Source organism: Patagioenas fasciata, unplaced genomic scaffold, assembly GCF_037038585.1.
Source record: "Patagioenas fasciata isolate bPatFas1 unplaced genomic scaffold, bPatFas1.hap1 Unplaced_17, whole genome shotgun sequence".
NCBI classification, from domain to species: Eukaryota; Metazoa; Chordata; class Aves; order Columbiformes; family Columbidae; genus Patagioenas; species Patagioenas fasciata.
The window spans coordinates 696,953-712,843 of NW_027288588.1; the positions used below are offsets into that span (position 1 = coordinate 696,953).

The 15,891-nt window shown below is 48.4% G+C and overlaps 1 protein-coding gene across 1 annotated transcript; it reads right to left on the reverse strand.

Moving 5' to 3' along the window:
- Positions 1-3,465: 3,465 nt before the first annotated feature.
- LOC139826781 (ral guanine nucleotide dissociation stimulator-like 1) lies at positions 3,466-9,241 on the reverse strand. Its single transcript, XM_071803171.1, has 9 exons — positions 9,035-9,241; positions 8,502-8,579; positions 7,884-8,068; positions 6,798-6,922; positions 5,932-6,147; positions 5,597-5,700; positions 4,894-5,446; positions 3,785-4,583; positions 3,466-3,550 (listed from the first exon to the last, which is right to left on the reverse strand). Exons 3-7 carry the CDS (start codon positions 8,062-8,064, stop codon positions 5,290-5,292), a joined length of 783 nt encoding a protein of 260 aa, XP_071659272.1. The 5' UTR covers positions 8,065-8,068; positions 8,502-8,579; positions 9,035-9,241; the 3' UTR covers positions 3,466-3,550; positions 3,785-4,583; positions 4,894-5,289.
- Positions 9,242-15,891: the final 6,650 nt, after the last annotated feature.

Genomic DNA, 15,891 nt, shown 5'->3' on the forward strand with positions numbered 1-15,891 from the left:
CATAAGGATCAAATATTAAAATATTTTAACGCCAGACAAGAATTGGTGGGGGAAAAAAGTTCACAGATTTCTTATGTAAATAAAGATTATGTATTAAATAAAGATTATGTATGATATAAAAGCTCAAATCTTAATATATATTAACTCAAGAGAAGAATTAGTGGAAGTGACGTATTTATGATAGAGATGTTACATCCATGTAAAGATTGAATATGACATAGGGATCAAATATTAGAATATTTTAATGCCAGACAAGAATTGGTGGAAAAAAGTTCAAGTATTTATTCTATAAATATTAAATAAAGATGATGTGTTCTATAAAGCTCAGTTATTAGTATCTATTAACTCCAGAAAAAAAGGGTGGAAAAAAGTTTCTCTATTTATTTTATATGCATCTCTAGATATGTGATATAAAGCTCAAACACTATCTACAGAAGAAACATTAAAATACATTAACTCCAGACAAAAATGGGTTGAAAAACGTTGATATACTTATCATATCAATATTAAATATTATACAAGGATCAAATATTATATAAAGATTTAATAATAAAATATATCAACTCCAGAAAATAATTATTGGGGAAGGTCTATGTACATAGTAAATAAATATTAAATATTAGTACATTAAATAAACATATTAAATAAATATTAAACATTAGTACATTAAATAAAAATATCACATAAATATTAAATATCAGTATGTTAAATAAAAAATATTAAATAAAGCTCAAATACGAGATACAGCTAAAACATTTAAATATATTAACTCCAAGGAGAAATTAGTGGAAAAAGTTTACGTACTTATTCTATGAATACTCAATATTATACAAGCTAAAATATTCTATAAAGCTAAGCTATTTAAATATAGGAACTCCAAGCAGACATCAGTAGAAAAAAGATTCTATAATATTGAAGGTTTCCGTAGAAGTATGGAAAGATTAAATATGATAAACACATCGAGTATTAAAATACATTAACTGCAGACAAAAACTGGAAAAAAGTTAATATACTCGTTATAGAAATATTCAATATGATACAAAGCTCAAACATTATATACAGGTCACATATTAAAATATATGAACTCCAGACTAAAACTGGGGGGAAAAAAGTTTACATACTTATGATATAAACAGTAAATCCTATCCAGAGCTCAGCCATTACAACCCATGAAGTGCGGGCTCCTCCTGTGCTGCAGCTTTTCTTCTCAGGATGCAGTCGAAGTTGCCCTGGGTGCTCATGGCGTAGAACACGTTCGCCTTGGGTGGGATCGCCAGCTCCGCAAGAGAGGGAGCAGAGCGAGCGTTCATGGGCGCCCCACTCAGCGTTGGGGGTTTATTCTCACCGGCAGCTGGGACAACGTGGCGATGGCGTTTCTGACGTCGCTCCGCATGTTACTCTTGCCGGCAAAATGCAGCAGAGCTCTTCAAGCAGCAGCAGCAGCAGCAGAGTTCTGCTTCCCCACCTTTGTCCTCGGAGATGATCTGGACCAGCTCGTAATCCTCGGCCGAGCCAGACTGCAGGTTGTGCTTCTCCATGGCTCGCTGGGTGACAGCAGGAGCCTTCTCTTGGTTACTCAGCTGCAAAGAGGGAGTTGCAAGGAGTCGCTTGGTAACCAAGTCGCAGATTCTGCCAGACGCTAAAACACGCTCTTTGCGACACCTGGGGGTGGAGTTAGTTCAAGACAACAGACACTGCTCTAGAAATGCAGCAGGAAATCACAGCCTCTGCTCTCCTGAGCAACCGCTCGGAGAGGTGAGACCTTGTTCTCAGCAGCCATCGAATCCGCAGCAAGAGCTGCCCCAGCTGCTGTTTGCAGACATCCATTAATCCACAGTCTCCCCTGCTAAACACTTTCTGCGATGTCCTGCAAAGATTCTGGGCCTTGGAGCTGGGTTTGCTGGGGAAGGGGCACCTTGTGTCACAGCTCACACACCCCAGTGCTGAGCTGGACACACAACAGCCGGCGCTGGCAGAAGAGCAGGGGCAGCAAAGCCGGCACTTGCTCAGAGTGCTTCCCTTGGCATTGTTGATCAAATACAAGCTTCAATTTCAAGGCCAGAAACCTTGAGAGATGCTCTTTGCAAACCTCTCATTCATCCCCTGCTCCGCATGTTTTGATTTGTAACATCGGTCACGTTCCCTGTCAAGGAGGTCTGATCGGGGAATAGGTGTTTCCGAAACTAAAAGCACCATTCAAGTCACCTGGGGTGAAAACACCACCCACAGTAACAGCGCTTTGCTGTTCCCACCGCTCACCAGGATGCTCCTGTAGATGTTGCCGCTTCTGTCCTCTTCTACGCTGGTGCGGATGACGCAGCTCTCTCCGCTCTGCTGGTTGTAGACTGGCAGGACTGGCGGCACTTCTTTTGATGGAACGGGAGTCACGGGGCCGGGGCACTTCTTGGAGCACTTGTCATCAGATGGCAGCAAGGGGGGAGACGAGATCAAACACATTCATTACCATTGAATTTCAAAGATCCAAAAGCTAAAGATGACACTCTTCAGCACAACAGCCTTAACAAGGGCTTCGGCAACCCAGTTAAGGCAGCTTAGGTCAAGAGAGCAGAGTCTGCAGGACAAAGCTCCCTGGGAACGGAACCCAGCCCAGCCCAGGCTTGGTCTGGGCAGTTCCTGGCAGGTCAAACCACAGGGCTGGTGAGCTCTGACCTCACCTGCTTCTCACTTGCTCAGCTGCTCTGCCTGCCCCAGAATTAGGCTGGGCTGATGTACATGAGCCCTCCCCCCAAAATCGCCTTTCCCAGAGCTCAGGTCCCTCCATTCCACTGCCAGCAACGCTCCAGTCAAGATCCACAGGCTTGGGCAAGCGCCTGGGGCCGCCGGCAGCGTCAGCAGCCTCGCACAGGCTGTTTGTGCTGAACACAGGGCCCGGGCCCTACCTTGTGCTGAGGCTCCTCAGCAGTGTCGGTGGGAGGGACGACGGTGACGGTGCTGTCCCCAGAGCTCCCACCTGGAGCAGGTTTGGGCTGCGCGTTGACGGGGGTGCTGAGGGCGCTCACCCCCAAGCCCAGGAACGGCCTAGGGGAGAAAAGAAAGCACAACAGAGCTGGGCTGAGCACAGCTGTCACTTGCTTCAACAATCTGACCTGCTGTTGTGTTTTCCTATCTCGAGTGGCCTATTGTTTGTGTGTGTATAGCAAATTAGACTCTATCCTTATTTGCTCTGTTTTGCTGCTGCAAATTTGAATTGAATTTATAATCCAGCACTAAAATCGTTCCTTTGTTTGACACCTTAGAGTTATTTCTGCAGTCTTTAGTCGATAACCCTCCTGGCTACTTACACCAATAGAAAGAGACAACAGCAATACGTATTTCTAGCTGGCGGTGTCTCCTCGCAGCACTGCAGTGCTCTGGATCCCCAGCCAGGTTTGTCAGCTGGTGTTTGATTTATTCCAGTTCATATTCACACACCAAACCCCCTCCCCGTTGTACTCACAGGCTGAATCTCTTCACCACGCTCTTCTGAGCTCTGCCCGCTGCGGTGCTCTGGTCAGGAGCTGCTCCTTCGATTTCACGTGACAGACGGAAACTGCAGAACAGGCAATACCGTTAGTTAAATATCTCAAAGTGGCCATATCTGAGAAGCCCTGGGTCACTCCCACGTCCCAGAGGGTTCATCCCCACGAGGAGGAGCGCAGCTCTGTGCGTGTGTATTTCCACTCTCCGGGAGCAGCTCCTGGCAGCGCAGAGCTCAAGGCTGAGAGAACCTGAACCTGCCTGCGGGGGAAGAAAAGCTGCTTCGCCAGCTGGGCTGAGACCCTACCTCTCCTCATCACTTCAATGCCGCTGCCTCCTAAACCACTGCACGAATTTCTCATCTCCTCTCACGCAATAGCTGTTACATGAGGACTGCAACAGCTTCATTTGTGCGATTACTTCAAACTCCTAAGAAAACAAATAATAAAATAGGAATTCTAATTAGAAAAATCAAGCCAGTCTCGTTAATACACTAAACACACGCAGCAACAGATCCAGGACAAACTGCCCTCGGACAGAGGAAACCCCGGCACCTTCGCTCCTACTGATCTCTGACCAACAAGGCTCAGGCTGGAAGGCAACGCTCAGCCTTGATTTCTCGGTCCCAGGTACCCGCTTCGCTCTCTGCACCTTTGACCCACAACTATTTACTGCAGCACAAGGAAGATGGTCACAGACTGCATCTTGCGGCCAGCAAAGGTCTCACGCCAGCAGGTCTGATGCGCTCCCAGCACACAGAACACGCTCGTGTAACGTGTTCCCGTGAACACCAAACGGGGGGAACGTGCCCCAGACGTAACTCCCGCGGCAGCGAGTGCCCTGCGGCTCCTCTTCCCCTGCTGCCCGCATCTAAAAGGAATTTCTCTTCCCGCGCCGCCCCGCACAGCCCGGCAGAGGTTCACAGCGTGCCGGGGACTGTTCCTTCCTCACCCTCTGAGTAACGTGAGCGGCTGTTGGATACGCCCAGCAAAGACAACAGGCCTCGCCAAGAGAACGCTCTAGCAGAGAGCGTCAGGCACTAACGATCACAGAACAGTCACCGTTCCACTTACCCTTCGCCGCTTCTCAAAATTGATCAGGCCGCCCTGTTGGAAGGACAGAGAAGGGATCGGAGGAGAAGAGCACAGGCTCGGCTGGAGTTGATCACAAACAGGATGAACAGGATGAAGTAGCGACACCAAGGGACAGGCCAGAGCTGCCCTGACCAAAGGCCTCTACAAAGACCCGTTTCCAGCTCTAGGATAAGCCACAGCACTCGTGTACCTGAGTCTATTTGTTAAATACATTCCTCTCTTTTTAAGAACTGCACTAGCACCCAGTGGAAGATGCAGGAGCAGACACAGTGTCTGCAAGGGAGGGAGGAGATTTAGGATTCCAAAAATTGCCCCAAATTACCTCGAGATAGTCCTGAAGGGCTGTGTCCAGCATGACGAGGTCAGTGAGGAAGGTACCCAGGTAAGGTACCGTGCCTTGTGTGACTCCCTGCAAACGGTCAGAGCAATGGTGGATTAATTGACTGAGAAGTCATAATTATACTAATTAGAATACTCCTGTGGAAGCAAACAAAACACAACTAGTCTGCTTCACCAAACAGCGCTCTTGTAAATGATGCTTTCACGACATCATCCTTGGTATCTCAGCCAGCGGTTCATGTCTGCGCAGAGCGGTATATAAGCCAAAGTGCTCATTCGTAACTCCTCTGCGTCAAATCTCGCTGTGCGGCACCTCTCGCCCCAGCAGAAAAGCCGGGATTTACAGACCCGTCTTCCCCAAAGCACCGCATATGGGAGCTCATTGGTCAGGAACAGGGCTGAGCTCGGCTTTGGGTGAGATCACAACCTGGCAACTCAAGCTCATTCCCACCTTCAGCAGCAGCTCCCTGCTCGTCGCAAAGTTGTCACAGTCGGAGAAGATTTCGCAAAGCTCTTCGAACATCAGCATTGTGTCCCTGTACAGGAAAAGATTCAATGATTTAAGTTGTTTGTAAGCACTCTGAATCAGATCAGGGGACAATTTTTTTCTCAAGAATCGTTAACAGTTGGGCACAGAAAAGATAAAAGCACCAAAACACACCCAGTGACACACTGCACAGCCTTACTTTGGAACGCAGGCCCAGGTCTTCTTCAGGCGATAAACCGAGGTGGACTGCAAGGCGGAAACGATGGCCTTCAGAGACGAAAAGTTGTTCAGGATCCTACATTGCTGTGAAAGGAGCGGTTAGAAACACAGGAGCGTTAAACGTCAGCATCACCAATAGTCAGTGCTCTTCTGTCTGCCCCGTGTCCTGCTTGCTGCACATTCTCCCTGCTAAGCGGGCAGCTCTACAAATACTGAGCATCAAAAATATCACTCCCCGCTACAACCCCCCTGTCCCCTCCCAGCTCCACGGCACCCGCACAAGGAACGTTAAACAGTCGCGAATAAACGCTTTACACGTCCGATACGGATCCACTTCTCCAAGATCTTCGCTCTTGGCTGTGTCTTTAATTCTTTGCTCTCCAGGATGGTGCTGAGCACGCAGTTGGTGACGGCGTTGAACTGCGAGATGGTGGCTCTGATGCTCTGTGCCAGCTGTTTGTTCTCTTTCTTGTCCCTTCGGGACCAGATGCAGCCCAGGCAGTGGTGGGGCACAACGTTCTGGAAGAGTGTCTAGAGGGAAACAGAGGTGTCCAACTCAGCCTGGAGCGCTACTGCCCACAGCAAGAAATGCACGGTTACAGTACAAACTGCAGCTGAATCCAGTATGGTATTAAAAGGGAAATATTGGTTTTCTCTCCAGTTTAAAATATACACTTTGGTATAACTCTTTAGGCCTGACACCCTAAAAGAACTGTCAGCTAAACTGTCCTGGAAAAATAAAAGACACCTTTCTATCACTTACATTACCAGGGGGAAAGATTTCTATATCATGATACTTTTGAAAGAGATCGATACAAATAAGCCAAATCAGAGCTCTACAGTTACAGAGTACTTCTACATCTTCAGGTGAGGTAGCCTAAGATACAGTCAAAATACGCTATTTCTGAGGGGTCAAATGCTAAACTTTGCAAAAGAGGCCACACAGTCTACATCCACACTGTATAACAAAAAGACAAACACCTTCAGAAGAACTGAAGGAAAAGCCCAATCAATGAAGCAAGTGTGGATAACCAAGCAGAGCTGCGCTCTGTGTCCCAGCAACAGAGCGGTTCTGGAACAACAGACTTACACCGATATAAGTTAAAAAACAAACAAACAAACAATGAGAAGCCCAGAACTCTTTCCCCGAGCATTTCAAGTAATACCTATGATCTACATACCGCGTCCATGTATGTCAGCTGTTCTGCCACCAGGTCTTCTTGGGACAGCGAGAATTCTTCTGGGCCGCTGATCTCCAGTTCCTCTTCCTCGTCCGGGGTGCAGGGAGAAAGGCTGTGGAACGCGTCTGGCCAGCGGGGAAAACACGAGTCAGTGAATTTATACAGAAAACAAGTAATCAAAGCAGGTATTTGGAAAATCACTACATAGAAGAACAGAACATGCAAAGGGACCTGCCTGGGGTAACGGCCTCACCGTGCTGCATATTTTAGGGAGATAGAGAAGGTCCAGAAGATTAAATGGGCAAAGAGAAGGTAGAAGAAAAAGAAATAGGGAGAACTGAGCTGTTCAGGGTCTCTTAGCTGAGAAGTGCCTTAGCCCATTCACTAACCATTCTTTGGAAAGAACAAACCCACCAACCCCCCCACAACAACTCCTTATTAACACTGCAGAACTTTGATAATCTGCTTGTCAGCATCTATGCATTCTATACTCTGAAAAACAGCTGAACTGCAAAGAGACAAGACTGCAATTATACCCCCAAAATATTACGCTGAGAATGCTCTTACGTCCACGTTTCAAGGGAAGAGGAGGAGAAGGGAGAGAGACCAGTTGGAAAGTTAAAACGTGCTTTGCTAGTACTACTGATGAGGAGAGAAAGTAATGCAAAATATACGAAACCAATCGTGGCTCCAGCAGCTTCAGGACAGGCCCCCGGACGCCCTGGGCTGGACTCGGCACTAAACCAGAGCTGGATTCAGGGCTGCAGGGCTGTACAGAATTGATCAGCAGCCTTGGCTGCCGCAGCACTAAGTCTAAACATGGGCCTTTTCTGCACACCAGTCCTACCGTTATGCGCTCCAGAGCCAACGGGGTCTGAAAAACACGCAGGTAACGTGAGAAAAATGCATGTAGTAGAACTCAGTCTGCCTACTAAGGCTGGAAGTTGATTCCAGTACTCATTCACATACCACGTGAGCTCTTACGACTTTTCGGCTCACGGCACAGGAAGCTTTGTGCCCTGGATAAGGGGATGTGTCAGGCTTGACGCTGGGAGAACACACAGACAGCAGAGAAAGGTACTTTACCATCATTCTCCCATTCTTCTTTCTGGAACTGCTCCAGGAGGTTCTGCGCCCTCTTCTCCGGGTCAGAGCCGGGCATGTTCTTCTTCAGATAACTCAGCACCTTCTGCAGACACACGTACTCGGGCGGCTCTCGGAAATCGTCGGCACATTGGTCGAGCCAGGCTTGTAAAATCGATGCCATCGCACTGTGAGCAAATTCAGAGAGAACACATGGGTTGTATGCAGCAGGTATTGATGCAATCGCATGGATCTGTACCTAATATAACAACAGGAACACTGAGACATTCATCCCCCACGTGAGGGCAGTATGGACACTTCTGTGAGCACAGAATTTAATTTGTTCTTTTTAGGCAAGAAATATTATTAAGATAATACTTCATAGGAAACTAAAGGCTGCTTCTTCAATTACACCTTGAGAAACCAGCGCAGTCATTCATATTTTCTCTGCGTTGTATTATTGGATGTGTTATGAGACAGCTGATACTTGGCCTTTACACAAGCTCCTTGAAGCAAACAGGGCTGTGAATTGTCAAATGAAACAACAGCTCTGCTGCCCACGTCCCGCTCCAGCACCGAACCCTGACTGGGGCTCGCTGGGCGCTGCAAAACCAAACTTACGTCCTGAGCACTGTGCTGGATCCGGGGGAATTCTGGGTTCCATGTTCTTCAGAGCCCGAGATCTCCAGGTTTCCGTATCTGAAAAAATGAGATGGCTGTTTAGAGGAACCTCTACTGAGCAACCCAAACAGCGTAATCCATATACAATTGGCATAAACATATAGATATTGGCATATTCATATACAATTGGCATGAAGACAAGGGCTTCATGCTGGACAATTCCACCGTGGCTGGGGAAGCTGCGGCAGAGATGAAGGGTTTGCACATATCCCCCGTGCACTGGTCTTTTTTTAAGGGACAAGCTGTATTGGTTTTCTTGTGTCGGTCCCAGTTTGGTTCCTTAGCGGTCAGACCACGCACGCTTTCCCCACCTGGCGCTTAAGCTTTAATGAGATTTGGGATGTGGGCAACGTGCATTTACACATGGTGTGTTTACGCTGAAATCCTGAATTTTGCAGGATTCTTTTCTGTCAACGTCCCCCTGTCGTGTATAATAAATGACGGCTCAGTTTCCATTCTGTCCCGGCTCTCACCTGTCCAGGAGCAGTTCCAGGACTGTGCTGGTGGAAGCAAAGGCCCTGTACGTGGAGAGGAAGATGCTGATGTATGTGAACTCATTATCGGCAAAGGCCCTGTACGTGGAGAGGAAGATGCTGATGTATGTGAAGTCATTATCGGCAAAGGCCGTCGGAAGCGTCTCCACCAGCTTTTCCAAAGTTCCAGCTTTCAGGGCCCTGCTGTTGCACGTCTCGTCCGGGCTGACAGTGTGTCCTGCAGGGAACTGGTCCCCTTCAGCCTACAAAGTGGAAACAAAGACAAAGCACAAAACTCAGACAGAAGCCAGAGCCCCGACAGAGCTTGCACAACGAAACACAGATTCCATTCCACGTTTTCACAGGAATAGTCCATCTCTAGTTACTAAACAATTTTGTCGGTTTGGGCTCTCCAAACACCAAATGCTGTATCAAATACTGGAGGACAATCAAGACATTTCTTATTGAAACAGGCAAGTGTTTCCAGTGCTTAAGCTGTAATCTCCTGGTTGCCTTTGAAACTGACCATTCTCTCATAACAGGGCCAACCATTCAAAAACCCCGGATGCTTTCTTAGCATCCAGAAGTTTAAGAAAGGTTTGTCAGACTTCTTGCAGCATGAAAGATCTAAGTTCCTTCACTTACTCCAACCTCTACAAGAAAATACTAAGCAAGGTTTCAAGCTTCTCAGTACTTAAAGGAATTGGTAATAAAGCCCAACTCACTCAAAATGAACAAAACCAGTTGTATTCCTTTCAACACGGGTTCTATGAAATTTTCAGTTAGAGCTGCATTTCTCTCAGACACATCCACTACCAGCCAACGCTTTTCAGCTGAAAAGCCTCCAAATCACTCTACAAATGCAGCATCACTAAGAACTCTTCCCATCAGCTGGAAAATGTACAGGAGGTCAAAAATACTTTCTGCTATTTCTCCCGGTAAAAACAGGAGGCAGAGATGGGAAATCTGCCACTCAAAGTCTCTATACTACCAACCTGGACACTACACCAAAGCAAGTTCTTATATTATTGCCTTGGATCCTGAAGAAAATGTAGAAACATCGCAACATAACATGAAAGTTCTACCCACCTCCTGACCCTCTGGCTCAAACTGCCACAGCTGCACCGATTGCAATGAAGTGAGGACACTTTGATCAGCTGGGGGCTTGGCCACCATGCCAGCTTTACTTACCCCGAGCCATCTTGCTCCTTCGCTGTCAGTCTGCTGGATCTGCGCTCTTCTCAGGCTGTCGCAGTCAACAGCTCCTTCTTGTGCGTCTTCAGCTCCATCCTCAGTTGTGCTCTGCCAGGAAAAGGGCCAAGAGAAACAAGTCAGAGAGAAAGGAACATGGTCCCTGCACAAGCGCAGGCTGCAGACACCAGCATGCCAGCACCAGGATCTCACAACACCTCAACAACGCTCACTTCAGTTGCCACTTTTTAGCTGCCTTCAGTTACCTGGGCCTTTTTGGGCTTTTAACTGAAAGCAGAGAGGAGCTGAGTGCACAACTTACTGCACAAGTCAATGAAAGAGGTAAGAATTAAACCAGAGAGTCCAGATCTCCTGAACCCCACCACTAACAGCCGCTGTATTAACATGCTGATACATGTTGAGGAGCAAAGCACTAGAGAATTGAAAACAGATGTAACAATTAACTTCAGAAATACATATACTGGTCCCCCTGCAACCACATAATGCTTTTTCTTCATACATACCACTTGAATAATTAAAGTTTCAGGGCTTTACTGACTACCATAGCCTTAAGCACAGCAACAACTCAATTAGAAAGGATTTGAGTGCAGTGCAACCAAATCCTGGTTTGGGGTGCTGGGGTTTGGGGTTTTTTTGGGGGTTGCTTTTCTGGTTTTTTTTTACCTCTTTTAACTCTAAAATATCCCTAAGTCATACAGAACTGTCTGTGCACCAGTGACTTGCCTCTTGAACGCTCTGTGGAACCTCCACGTCTTCCCCAGGTTGGTTCCTCACATTTTCTTCCAGGCTCTGTGGAGTCTCCACGTCTTCTTCAGTTGGCTCGCTTGGAGTCTCCTCTGTGCACTCTGCAGTCTCTGTGTCTTCCTCTGTTGCCTTGCTTAGACCGTTCTCAATGTGCTCTGGAGTCTCTGCGTCTTTGTCTGATACCTTGCTTGTAGTCTCCACATCTTCCTCTCTTGTCTCGCTTAGAGTCTGCTCAATGCGCTCTGGAGTCTCCTCAACGCGCTCTGGAGGCTCCTCAGTACACTCTGGGCTCTCCACTTCTTCCTTGGTTGGCTTGGTCAGAGTCTCCTCAAGGCTGTGCAGAGACTCCACATCTTCCTCGTCTCTCTTCTGCCTGGGTGTCCTCCTCCTTGGTCTTCTCCAGCATCTCCAAAGAGACAGGTTCCGAAAGGGGAAGTTCCGAGCCTGTTAGAAAACAACGGAAAAACAGTTTTGAATTGCAGATAGCAACACATTTACTTTTAACGTCCTTGCAAAAGTACCGGGACAAGATCACATGAACCCTGAAATTCAGACACTATTACAATGCAAAAAATAGATAGGATCATAGAAACATTTTGGTTGGAAGAGACCATCGAGTGCAACTGTCAACGCACCCCTGGCACTGCCCCATGTCCCTCAGGACCTCATCTATGTCCCTTTTAAACCCCTCCAGGGATGGTGACCCCACCGCCGCCATGGGCAGCCTGTTCCAATGTCTAATAATCCTTTCACAGAATCCCAGAATCCCAGAATGTCAGGGGTTGGAAGGGACCTGGAAAGCTCATCCAGGAGCAGGAACACCCAGCTGAGGTTCCACAGGAAGGGGTCCAGGCGGGTTTGAATGTCTGCAGAGAAGGAGACTCCACAACCCCCATGGGCAGCCTGGGCCAGGCTCTGACACCCTCACCATGAAGAAGTTTCTTGTCAAATTTAAGAGGAACCTTTTGTATCTCAGTTTGTACCCGTCACCCCTTGTCCTGTCACTGGTTGTCACTGAGAAGAGCCCGGCTCCATCCTCCTGACACTCACCCTTTAGATATCTGTAAACATGAATGAGTCCCCCCTCAGTCTCCTCTTGTCCAGCTCCAGAGCCCCAGCTCCCTCAGCCTTTCCTCACACGGGAGATGCTCCACTCCCTTCAGCATCTTGGTGGCTGCGCTGGACTCTCTCCAGCAGTTCCCTGTCCTTCTGGAGCTGAGGGGCCACAACTGGACACAACATTCCAGGGGTGGTCTCCCCAGGGCAGAGCAGAGGGGCAGGAGAACCTCTCTGACCCACTGACCACCCCCTTCTAACCCACCCCGGGTACCATTGGCTTCCTGGCCACAAGGGCCCAGTGCTGGCTCATGGTTTTCCTTCCTCAGTGTGATATATCACACTATATTTCAAATTTAATCTCTTTTTTTTAGCCATGCCTTTTAAGAAATGAGAAAGCATTACACAAATCCCTTTTATGAAGTGAAACTGCAAAAAGAACTATTACATTTTTTAGCACTAAAGGGACAATTTACCTGTGTAGGGTTTGGGGTTTTCTGGGGGGAGAGGGGGGCAGTGGGGGGAGGTGGGGTGGTCGAATTTCGTGCTCAGAAATAAAATCACTGCTTCTGAGTACAAAACAAATACCTTCTATATAACGGACAAAATGGAAATTGTTATTGCTGCATCATTAACACATCTCTTGTTTAGACATCAGAAGTGCTTTCCGTAAAAGGTGAGGTCTTGTTCATATTACATTTATTCATCTGAAAGATGAATAAATGTCCCCAGGACCCCCAGGTCCCTTTCCCCTACACTGCTCTCTAACAGGTCATTCCCCAACTTACACTGGAACCTGGGGTTGTTCCTGCCCAGATGCAAGACTCTACACCTTCCCTTGTTATATTTCATTAAATGTTTCCCTGCCCAGCTCTCCAGCCTGTCCAGGTCTCTGGATGGCAGCACAGCCTCTGGTGTATCAGCCACTCCTCCCAGCTTGGTGTCACCAGCAAGCTTGCCGACAGGACACTCTAGTCCCTCATCCAAATCCTTGATGAATATATTGAATAATACAGGCCCCAGCACTGACCCCTGAGGCACTGCATGAGATCCAGGCCTCCAACTGGACGCCACCCCATTGACCACGACTCTCTGCCTTCTTCCCCTCAGCCAGTTCGCAGTCACCTCACTGCCCGCTCACCCAGACCGCACTCCCTCCCGCTTCTGGGAGGAAATGTTCCCAATAGCCAACCTGAGCCTCCCCCGCCCAACTGGAGGCCGTTTCCTCCCGTCCCGTCACTTGTGCAGCCACCAACTCCCTCCTCTCGCCACTCGGAGCTGCCCCCCCACCCCCGGCCCCGTGTGCCCCGCGGCCCCGGGGAGGGCGGGCGGCGGGGCCCGGCTCGCTCATACCCGTCCGCAGCAGGGCCCGCAGCCGATCCCGCACATGGCGCTGTGTCCGCGTCCGCAGGCAGGGCTGCTGCCGGCTCCGCCAGCCCCGCACTCCCGCTCTCTCTCGCACCGACCGCTCGCCCCCACGCCAACGGCGGCGACGGCTCCGCCGGCACCACGGCGACCGGACGCGGCCTCGCGGCGGCACGCGCCGCCCGCAGCCGGCCAATCGCAGCTCGCCGCCGCTCCGCGCGCGCCCCCTTGCCCCGCCCTCAGCCCGCCCGCAGTCCGAGCCCTTGCTCAGCCGGACAAGGCGCCGGGAGCGGGACAGACGGACCGAGCCGGGAGCGTGGGCATCAGACTGTGCGTGGAACACAACGTGTGCTGCGGCAGAGCCCGGGGCGAGCGCTCCCGGAGCTGCTTCACGCACACGCACCGCGCGCTGGGATTTTACTCCTGGCCCTTTAAAGATTCCTAGCACAATTGCTTACATACAGTTCTGAACTAGATATTCATTCTGTGGCTTAAAGTGTTAGTTCATTAGTAGGCTCTTACTATGTAGTTGGTTAACCCTTTAAAATGTTATTTCCCTCTATCAATATAACTTCATAAACAAGTTTCCTAACTTTTTACATAGAACTTCACCACCTTTTCCTTTTCCAGGTTCAGAGCCCGTGCCCCATTTGGTTATATCTGTAAACATTAAACATCTTCTCAGCACGAACCACAGCTGCATTTCTCACAGTTCCCCTTTTTGCTTTTTATCCCATTGATTCGGGCTTTGACTTCAAAGTTAGCCAGCACCTGCCTAAAATCATTAATTTATACCCCGTTCCTTTTGCTGCCATTTCAGGATCGATAGGCATGGCTGAGATTTGCATGCCTTGGGCTGCTGAATGTAGTAACTGAATAAAGCACGGGATCATGCACGGCACAAACAGTAAACGCAGAAATGCACATACTATCACGAACCCTATTTTCTTCCACCAGGCTACAGTTTCGAGACCAATATCCATTAGGTGGACCTGGCCACCAAGTGGGAGGAATAGAGGTACTTGACGAATTTGCCCTCAACGCTAACTGACAAGGGGTTCGTCCAACGTATTCAGTCATTTGAGACCCCCCACATATCCAGCACGAGGTGACATTTAATTCTCGGGCTGTCTTTTCCATAAGATCTATAAACAGGTTTTTCCCTGCTGTCGGTAATTGTAATCCTTTGTCTTTTTGCCTTATTTCCTCATACCAATCACTGCTGTTCTGTACCAATTTCTGTTGCTCTTGCTTTCCTTTTAATTCCTGAGTGGCACTCTTAACTAACTCCTCCTTCTACTGATCTTGCACTCCCCCTCCATCTGAATAGCCCCACTCACCACCTTGTGTAAAACAGATCCTCTGTTCTCCCCTAGGGCAGGAGGCAGAGCCTACAGCGAGTCCGCCTTTCTCTAGGTTAGTTGCTACCCATCATTCCTGCCCTTGGATTTCACACTTCTCCAATTTTGTTCTACCATAACATCCAGAATTAATAGGAGCGTGATAATGTAGATCATACTGGGTTAGTCTTCCTATTCTCACACGCTCGTAGCACTTGGTACAGGGATTGGCCAGGCTAAGCTGGGAACAATAAGTCACCACTGCCAGCAAGGGGATCAGGTCCAGGGTTCTGCACCCTCTGCCTCTCTGGCCGACCAGGCTGCAGCCGCAGCCGAGTTCGTCATCTTCTCGGCAGCGAGGGCCGTGTCCCCGCCTTTCCTGTTTTTACCGTTAGCGTGGCGACTTTTTATCGTTTCCCAACTCTTGGCCTTCACTTCCCAGGAACAACAGGAGCAACACGGAATGTGGTTTCTCTGTCTGCACTCTGTTCTCCTCATCACTGGTGGGCTCTAAATTCCCATTCACCCCTTCAGTAAATACCTCCCACCATTCTCCGCTATTCTTTTTCTATTCTTCCAGCGGCAACTGGAATCCTCAACCGAGCCCCGGTTTCCTTATCTTCTGTTCTTAGACATTTCTTACACAATCCTGTTGGTAAGTTCCCTTTGTGGATATGCTTATACCACAGTCCATTTACAACCTAAACATCAGATATAAAATGAGAATTACATATACAACTCGGTTCAACACATTTAGCTATTAAGCCATTCTCATTTTCGTTTATACTGGGCATTCACATCAATAACACTAATAGTAGTTACATCACCAATCCCGTGTCAACTTCAATTTCAGTTTGCCCGGTTCTTGAGATACTTTCCAGGTTCTTTCTTCCGTCAGGGCTCCTCTAACTCGAGAGACGCGTGTCCATCCTTTCCCTGCCCTCCCAACAGCTGTTTCTGTAGTTAACAAAACAAGAAAAGGTCCCTCCCATCATGGGGTTGGAGTTTCTTCTTTTCAGGTTTTCATTAGTGTTGCCCCCATATCTACCAGAAATTCTACTTGTTTTGTTCTTTTGGGTTTCTTCTTCCCAATGCGGTGAGCACCACCCAGGCTGCTCACCCAGAAGGACTAAAACTGCT

Bases quoted from the DNA above. Each gene is read 5' to 3' on its own strand.
- LOC139826781 (XM_071803171.1), bottom strand. From the start codon at position 8,064: ATGGCATCGATTTTACAAGCCTGGCTCGACCAATGTGCCGACGATTTC. The intron at 6,923-7,883 runs GTAAAGTACCTT...CCCGCTGGCCAG, and splicing joins AGAAGAATGGGAGAATGATG to ACGCGTTCCACAGCCTTTCT. The intron at 6,148-6,797 runs GTATGTAGATCA...GTTTCCCTCTAG, and splicing joins AGCTGACATACATGGACGCG to ACACTCTTCCAGAACGTTGT.